We start from the raw sequence: 9,634 nt of genomic DNA, 5'->3' as shown, positions 1-9,634 counted from the left end.
TTTACTACGAGCAGCATGTCAACACCAACCTCCAGAAAAAAACTATTTATCGTGAGGGCCACTGTCAGTAACAACGCCCTTTGATCGCGACTTCCAAAGCTTTCCAACTCCGGCGACGCAAACGTGAAAGGATCGCCCATTTTTGGTCCAATTTTTGAAAACTTTTTTGGCGTTGGAGCGCAGAGCAGCGTCGAGACCGTGTGTTAAAGGGAGCAACCAAAGCATCGAAGAAGAAAAAAGCGTGAAATCTTAATATAGTAGTGTTTTTTTTCTCTCGATTGGTTGTTGTTTTTGCAGTACGAAGAACCAGGACTCGACTTGGATCTGATGCTACTGGCGGTACACGGTGATAAAATTTGACCTCCCCGGATTGAAGCTTTGGAGAGGCTGGGAAGGTATGGTAACCAAGACCTGATAAATTCACAGTTTTTGGATGTTTGCTACCATTATTCTGTTCTAGTTTTGTCATAGCAGTGGTTGATTATCACACAATTAAAATAAATTATGAACTGTGTACTTTCAAAGCCTGGGCAGGAGGTTTTCATCAAAATAATGGCAAAAACTGGATTTTCTTTGGAGTTAATTGGGCTCAGTCATGCACTCACATTGTAAATTGTTAGCATATTTTTGTAACTAGCTTTCTTTTTGGTCCAGGGACTGCAGTACTTATCCAAAAAAGTATTAGGATTAAAGAATATTCTGATTTGGGGGACCATCCTGAGGTAATTTGTCTCTAATAAGTGAAAATGAGGCTACTTCAGTGTACTTTATGCATGGAAAAGGGGTACAATAGATTGCTAAGAGTAATGGAAAAGAAAAAATCAGTAGCCTGTTGTTTTGTCATAGTCACTTAAGCTAATTTGCATAAGATAGGTCATTATTGCATTATTTGAATGACACTGGCCTTTATTGCGCAAAAATACAAAGTGGTTGCTATTTGAACTGTGCAATTAGACAGTTTCCAAGTGCTTCTTTTCTTTTTCTCTTTACTGTGTCTTCTGTCATTGCCCACTTGTGCAATCATGTGGGCAGTTTTAATATTCTCACAGTCCCACTCACTCTCAGAGCAAAATGGGTTCTGTCTGTGCAAAGCTTTTCTCACCATTATCTGCTCATGTTTGAATGTAATATTTGTCTTTGTAGTTACTGTCCCCTAACCAGGATGAAGCCTTGTTTATCTGGTTAAATATTTGGAAAGACCTTTGCTATACGCTCTTCTTGGATCCTGTAGGAGACCGCATCATCATTGGAAAAAATGAAAGCACCATCATATATAACATGAATAAGATTAGTATAAAAGAAATTTGGAAGTAGTGTTGTTGCAGTACTAAAGTATAAAACAATTTTGGTCAAGGAAATAGTTTATTATGCAATACCAATTTCAATACCACAATAATATTAAATACGCTCTTTCTTTTGACAGTATGACATTTTAACACACAAATAGTAGTTTTGTTATATTTTACAAGGAGATATTCTTTGCCTGCTGATATCTATCATTGCCCAATTAAAGTGTGTTGAAGGGATGAGCAATATTGAATAAAATGACATGTGTTTCGACATGTGTTACAACGTGCCTGTAACTGCCTCAGATCAGGTTCAAGTACTGCCGATTGCATAATAATAATTATTATTATGTTAATGGTTTGAAAGAAAAACACAAATGTGCAAAAGATAAAATTTTTCTTTTTATCAAATACTTTTTTTTTTTTTTTTTTTTTTTTTTTAGAATTTCACAGCTCTCCTGCTTTGCATATAAAATGTGTTTTAAAGATGCTACCTTGCAACTGCTCACATCTACATACAACTTTTACAGTACATTTTCCACATGTGATGACAAAAAATCCTTCAGTGATTTTTCCTCCTGGAAATGTCTACATATTTCCTTCCACTCTCTTAACCTGACCTTCACCGTAACTAATACATTGTCAAAGCTCCTGCAGCTCACAGAAGTCTTTATTTAGTGTGAATAGAAAGCAGGACTTGTGACTAACCCTCCACTTGAGAGGCACAGCACATTGTGTCCATCCCTCTCTCAAAGTGCGTCACTGGTCTACAAGGAAATCCCATCTGCACCACATAGTTCAGACTGCTCCTTCTGCTTAACTTATCTCAAATCAAGGCCTATCCCCAGGCTCTTGGAGGAGGCCAGGGTTCAAACATATAGCCAGGGAGACAATAGTACGGCCAAGTACCATCAACCCATGCAAAACTTAACCTCAGTAAATTGACTGCAGGGTGTATTTATTCTATGAACATTTTAGGGAAAAAATAGTAGATGAGTTTAGGACAAATTTACAAATCATAGGTTTTACTGTGTTTTTGTGGCTGTTGATCCTTGAAATTGCAGGATAGGACGAATGCTTTGATGTGGGCCCAGTGTAGTTCTAGTTTAATTATTTTTTCTTCCACAATAAAACAAATATAGTTCTTGAAACGTACTGCTAGAATAAACACAGCAGTATTTAGATTAGATCCCATTTAGTGATACCAGTGTTACTAGAAATACAATAGTAGTATCATAGTAGCATTCAGCAAGACACCTAATTCTATTTACATAGTAGATTTACATAAAGATAATCAGAATTATAATAAATTGGATATTTTTAAGTATTATTATTTTGTTAGTCTCTTTTACTCTTTTACTCTCTGCAGTGCACCTTTTAACCAAAATATCTTTAGTCAGACCTATAAATATAAATAACATTGTGCAATATAAAAAGAGTACATTCATTTTGCTGGACTAGGACCAACGTAACGCAAAGTGTTGTGTCAGCGCTCACTCAGGCTTATTTGCATTGTTAAGTTTGACACTTTCCATTTTAACAGCACTTGAATATGCTTTGCTAATGTTGATAGAATAGTGGTGTAAACAATATCATGTTATAAGTGAGCAGTACTTCTTTATTTTACATAACACAAACAAACAAAACCAGATATAAAATTGGCTAAAAGAAGGCAAAATGTGGTAGAGGAAACTAAACTTAGTGTCCGAATACATGCAAATCTGGTGTCATCATCAACATACACATAGACTGAATGTAGGAGAATCATAACATTATAAACACCTGCTGTTTTGTCTGCTAATCTGCACTCTGAGTCTATGTTTCTTGTTTTGTCTGATTTTTCATTTGTAGATTTTTCTTGGTCCTTGGTCTTTGTGTGTTTTGAAGGGCCTGGGTAGAATAGATTCATCATGTTAATGTGTAAACTTCCATAATAGAGCTAAGTACTGGTAGTAATTTAGTAAGTGTATTAAAATAGTGAATGAGTAGTAAAGATACCAGTTTGGGTTGCATTTATGATGGTCATAAAAACAAATTAAAGACCTTATCTTCATCAGTTGGGAATGTCCCTCTGGCTGTATTTGTTTCTTAATGTTTAACTGAATTGTGATCTATGGGGTTAAACACTAGATTAAATCCTTGTTGTTGTGTTGCAGACATCCTTGTGGTTGTGTAGCTGCTGACTGAATGCAGAAGAGGCAGAAGCGCCCTTGACTCAGGGGACATTGTCCGATGTGTGTCCAGCTCCTGAAGCCCATGGCCTGGCCGCGGGGATGGCAGCCTTTGCCCTGAACCTCAGAGTCATGAACAGGTCACTATCACAGTGCATTCCTCTTCACACAGGGCTATGCCTAGAAGCACTCTTGTTTGGTTAGTTTAGTCTGACAGGCGGTTTAACAAGAAATATGGGCTCTCATTTCATTTAACTTCACCAGTCATTGAGGAAGAACTCCTGCCCTATTTTCCACTTAGTGCTTTCCTTTGTTTGCTCTGTAATTCAAATTTCTAAAATTTATGAATCAACTGAAAAGTAACTTAACATTACGAACAACTAAACCCTTCCTAAACGTTTCTCATAAATGACATGCAATCATGTAGATAGTAAACAGCAGTGTTATTACTCAAGTAAATATACAAATACTGGGACAAACAATTACTCAAGTAAAAGTTTCACATGAAAAAATCTACTGCAAATAAAACTGTGTAAGTACCTGTTTAAAAATGTACTTTAATAGTATAAGTAAAATGTATTTTGCAGAGATTTTTTTAGAACAATTAAAGCATCAAACATAGTGATTTTGATAAAGAATTTAGTGAATTTTAAGGGATTTAATCTATTAATACATTTTTTTAGCTGTGTTTTTTGCTCAGATTTGGGACAACTTTCAAATGTAGTGAAGTAAAAGAAAAACAGTTTCCACTGTAAAAAAGTGGACTTTTTTAAAATTTACTTTTGAACTTTTGTACTACATTCCACCACTGCTAAACAGCTGTAAACAACAACTGTATGTGTATAATTATGATCATGAATGAATCATGAATGACATGAATTACATGACATAAAAATCTGTATTGTGCTGTTTTCATGTGTTTTTCTTCTTGTCTCTTTAGCAGTAATCAGTTCCACGCTCAGCCAGGCTCCTCTAACGGCTCCAGAGCGAGGTCCAGTGCTGTGGGTCGGCCCGTGCTCCCCGTCCCCGACAGAAGCACCTACTGTCCTCTGCTGGGAGGCCTCTACAGCCCCACCAGTCCCTCCAGCCCCACCAGCCCTACGGTAAGAAATATATATCACTTAGTCAAGTTGATGTGTTAATTAATTGCCAAGATGAGATAGGCCTATTGTTATACTATTTACGATACCTGTCCTGTTTTTTAAAAAGCAGGTATCTAAAGCCTAAAACCTGCTATTAAAATACGCAAATGACTATGTTCTATGATGTTGTAGCAGTGTTTGATAGGAAAAGCTGAAAGAAAGAAATGTATGGTTGTCTCATTAATCCAAAGTTTATTTGTGCTAACCCGTCACATGAGAAAAGTATATGGGGAAGCACAGTTTAAGGAGATGTACTTTTAATCCTGACTCTATGAACTTCACCTTGAAAACTTAGTCCACTACTCTGCAGAGCTTACCTTCATAGTATTTACCTTACATGGTATTCCTGAATCACTCCCCTCTTCACCCTTCTTTTTTCCTCTCTGTTTTTGCTGCCAGACAAGTCGTCAAACTCTGGGTCCAGCTTTTGTGTTCCCCTCTCCCTCCTCCCCCTCTTCCCTGTGCCCCAGCCCTAGCCCGCCTCGGCGTGCTCGCTCCCCTTCTCCGCGCAGTCCCGAGCTGCTGGGTGTCAATGTGGGCCAGAGGGTGCGCCGCCTGAGCTCGCCCGGCTGTGAGGACCGAGGGGAGGCGGAGGGGCAGGAGGAGCGTCCGGGGGAGGGAGGGGAGACCCGTGAGGGCCGCAGACGCCAGGCACAGCTGCTGCAAATCCACCGCGAGCTGCAGAACGTGGAGGTGAGACTGACCCAGCGGTTTTGTGTTGTGTAGGGTGGGTTGATGCCCAAATACTAATTAATACTAAAACTATTATAAACACTAGATAACCAAAAGGTAAATACGCAAATGCTGATCCTTATCATATCTATTAGACCCATGAACTCTTTTAACAATATCACTTTTAGCTGCACCCATTTGTATTAAACAATATTGGCCTATAGAATGTTGTGTTGTTGAATGTTCACAGATTTATTGTATTATGTAGCTTACATTTGTCTATAATTTTATCTGGTGTATTCAGAAAAGTGTTGTAAAAATATCTGCAAATACTGTGAGCTGGATTACGTCTCTACAGATCTGACCTGTAACTTAACTTGATGGTGATACAGAGATACATATTTGTAAAACCATATTGTGGAACACTGCCTTCAGCGCCAAGACTCTCAAATCGACATCAAAGTGAACACCTGTGGTATAATATATCAAGGATGATAACCAAACTAACTTAAATCCTTTGTTGCCTTTCTAGGTCAGAGGAAAAGTCGGTATTTTTGAGGCCCACATCTCCGGGATCCGTGCCCAGGTTAACAGCGAACTCCAGCGCAGTCCTCGGTCTCCACGACGATCGACTAGCCACGCCCCTTTCCCGCTCAGCCAATCCCAAAACTCTGCACCCCAATGCCCAATGACACACCCACAGGAGAGCAAGGTTCCCTGTGTGGTCCCCAATGGAAGAGAAAGAGAGGAAGAAGGGGAGAGGAGGGAGGAAAGTTCTGCCAAGTTACCCACGGAGAACCAAAATGGACGCAGTATGGATACAGTTTCTCAGAATTTATTGTCAGATGGGGAGAATATAGAACGACTTGGAGGGAAGGATGGAGACGGAGATGAACTTCAAGCTAAACGAGAAAGGACAGAGATAGAGAAAATGGAAATACATGAAAATGAAACGCAAATGGAGCTAGCAGAAAGTGGTGTAGCTTCTTTATCGGACCTACCAGATCAAAACCACTCTTTCACTAACACTCCTCCAATCCCAGCTGTTATAATCACGGACCACGAGAGCCCACTTCCAGCTTCAGAAGGCCTCAGCTCAGACCAGCCAATGTCTTACACGCCAAGTCCAGGCTCGAGCCCCATTCCTGGGCACAACTTTTCAACCCGCTCCCTCAGAAAGCTGTCTTCATCTTCCACCTCCTCTGCTGGGTTCTCCTCATCATGGGAAGAGTCTGAAGAAGACATCTCCAGTGACAATGAGAGGGGGGACCAGCTACTCAACCCGACCGTGCTCAGTTCTCAGCAGAAAGCAGTAAGTACAAAATCAAACGAAAAAAACCAAACAAAAAACTTAAGATCTTATTTTGTATTTATATATTTTAAAAGGCTTGTATAGAATTATTAGTAGAGTAACATAGCTCAAAATATGATCCAAAATGTGTTTTTTCTATGGGGATTGTCACTTATGTCAGTTCAACACCTGTTTATCATAGCTGTTATGATAGATCACTGATTGCTGATTAAGTTAGGGTCTTCACAATGTTTGTTGTTTGTGTTTTGCTTTTAGTGGAAACGGGGGAGTAATGGAGAGATAGAGCAGATGCATGTCTATTTGCTCCATTGAATTGCCTCATGTGGCTAAAAAAAGTGTTGGTGAATTGAAGTGAAAATTAATTGAAAACTTATAGGCAGTTGTATATTTGTTTATTTGCTTATTTATTAACACCGAAATTATGTGGGACAGAATATGATTCAACATTTTTTAGCAATAAAGATGCTCTATGTAACTTTTCTGGTGTGGGCGTTTCCACCTGCTTATCTTTTGCTTTGCCTGTAATGTTCCACTGTATGACATTAATTCATTTATCTGGCATTTGTTCAACTACCTACCTTTTTATTGTCTCTACATGCTTTTTAAAAACATGCATTCCTGCTGAGAACTGGGTAACCTCTCCACAAATCTGAACAACTCAGCCTGCTTGTCCTAGTAAAGTTTGATTGTTTTAATGCCATACTGTGCAACATTCCAGACAAAGCAATTACATCTTTATGGAGACAAACAGGTGTCAGACCATTCACCAGAAAGTTACATAATGGACTTTTAAACCACAATGCCTGTTGCAACCATAGACTCAATAACTCATGGTGACAAGCAAAGTTACCATACCTTTTTATCCACATAATATAAAACACACATAGACGGTGATGGCCCAAAGGGAATTCCGTAGCTATTTAATATTGTCTTAGTCAGAGTGTGAGACCTGATTTAGCACCCATCCTGTCAGTTGTTGTAAAGTGTTCATGTTGATACGTGCATTGCGTTTGGAGTTGCCCGTGCTTGTAGCCTGCTGCTGTATAAAACTGTCCTCCCCTCCCTGAGATGTGGATGACATTCTCCCAAACAAAGCCAGCTCTGTGCCTGACCTGTGTGTGAGGGGGTGTATGTGAGGGGGCGTGCGGGGAGTACAGAAGGAAAGTGGTGTTATTAAAGGAAAAATATAAAATTCGAGAGAAACAGTCATAGGTACTTTGGTAGAGCTGAAAAACTGAGTTGAAATATTTGTGAGTTTTCTGGCAAGCATTACGATTAGATTTGCAATTTATGTTTTAATAACGGGATTCTCTTCAAGTTCACATTTTAAATGCTTCAAGTAGGACTGATAAAAGGACTGAAATATGAAGTGAAGACATCTCCAGTATCACTTTTCAGGACATGTTTGTACAGATCTAAACTACAGGGTTAGCGGTTTTTATACAGAATGAAACAGGAGATTTTGTTATTTTGTTTGTGAAGGAAATTATGGTACTTCTTGTACCATATAGATTTGCTATTTGTGTTCATTCAGATTTCAATTTGATGGTGATTACTCTTGCAGGGCTACTTTTTTTTCCTTTTTTTTTCTTTTTTCTTTTTTTTTTACAGTATTTGGATCTGGTTCAAACTGGAGGCAGTAACATTGTGTGTAGGTGGAGGGATGCAATTTTTGTTTGTAGCAATAAGTTCACAACACGACCATCTCACTTCTGCTTTGAAATGCTTTGGATTACACTGTTCTTTGTTTTAAAAGAAGATGACACTTGCTGGTTTTCACACTGAATAGATATGAGGATGAGTCCAGGTGTCCAAAATTAAAACAATTTCAGATTTTGGAAGAATTGCAACCACCAGTTATAAAATGCATTGGCAGTTTCCTTGTCAGAAATGCCTGTATTTAATTATAATTACTTTTATGCCATATAGTTATGCCGTGAATATAGACAAAGCTATTCATACAACATATGCAGTTTGTTTGCAAGAACCTTGCAGTTTTTCTCACCTTTATTTAAGAACATTGCATATTCCATACTCTATTGTACGTCCATGTGCACAAACAAAGCTAGCACTGCCATGGTATTTAACAAAATACCGTAGTGATATAATAATTAAAAAAAAAATGAAAAGGAGCTTGAATTATCATGTTAACTTTCTAAACTTAAAAAAAAAGATAGAGGTATAATATTTCTTTACAAGATGTGTATCACAGTGCAGCTGATATGTCCCTTCCTCCTTGTCTTGTCCCTATGCGTGGCTTCATTTAAATGGCTGTGAATATTAAATGGCACTTCAGATGCTCAGGTTTTCTTTCTTAAACCTGTCTGGGCTCCTGCAGGTGTCCTGGCCTGCAGACTTCATTTGTTTAAATGAATTTGGCTGCTGGATTTGAATAGGGTTTGTTTTCATGTTTGCATATCTCCTGCATTCTTTGTTTTCCACAAGCAGCAACAAATGCTTTTGTTTGTCAGGATTAAATGAACCACTAAGATACATGATGATAAGGATGTTACAAGCAAATTTCAAAGTTTAGTTATGATGACCGGGCAAGTTACAAAAGCCAAACAGCTGGCTAAAAACATAGAAAACATTTAATTTGAATTAAAATGACTTGATTTAGCAGGTTATTGTATTATTACAACTTTTAATATTAATATGTTGTGACAGGACCTGATAGAGGGGTGTCAAAAAATGGATAATATCACAGTTAGTTGTTCTGGAGATATGAAAAAACTGAATGTCGAGTATGTTGTCTAGAATTAAACTATGACAAATGACAGCAAAAAGTGAAGGCAAAAGCAGAAATGTCATGCTTAATCTCCCAAATAGGGAATAGTGATATTTCTGCTCTTTTGTGGTTACCAGTAATTCCATATCAATCCAGTTCTTCTCTATACAAAGTCATTTACAGATGCATTGTTAAAATATCATCTATATTATGAGATGTGTATTTGCCATGTTGACACTTGCACATTTTAATATAATTGTTTGTCTTATTGTAGCATATATAAAGTGAAATTAACCTGTATCTTAACCTCTTCTTGACGGCTC

The 9,634-nt window shown here is 38.1% G+C and overlaps 1 protein-coding gene across 2 annotated transcripts in view; it reads left to right on the top strand.

The window, feature by feature from the left end:
• The window catches only part of itpkb (inositol-trisphosphate 3-kinase B), a 29,270-nt gene continuing 19,636 nt past the window's right edge, over positions 1–9,634 (top strand). The window contains exons 1-5 of one of the 2 annotated variants that reach the window (XM_055149559.1): positions 1–395; positions 3,443–3,597; positions 4,401–4,560; positions 4,999–5,292; positions 5,804–6,583. In XM_055149559.1, coding sequence (XP_055005534.1) covers positions 3,560–3,597; positions 4,401–4,560; positions 4,999–5,292; positions 5,804–6,583 — 1,272 coding nt within the window. In that variant the 5' untranslated portion in view covers positions 1–395; positions 3,443–3,559. Of the gene's footprint in view, positions 396–3,442; positions 3,598–4,397; positions 4,561–4,998; positions 5,293–5,803; positions 6,584–9,634 lie in introns of both variants that reach the window. The other variant, XM_020933579.2, reaches the window with a different exon arrangement.

This window comes from Boleophthalmus pectinirostris, unplaced genomic scaffold (genome assembly GCF_026225935.1).
Source record: "Boleophthalmus pectinirostris isolate CB_2022bp ecotype Guang Dong unplaced genomic scaffold, ASM2622593v1 HiC_scaffold_13, whole genome shotgun sequence".
Taxonomy (NCBI): Eukaryota; Metazoa; Chordata; class Actinopteri; order Gobiiformes; family Gobiidae; genus Boleophthalmus; species Boleophthalmus pectinirostris.
This window is presented reverse-complemented; position numbering and strand designations above follow the sequence as displayed.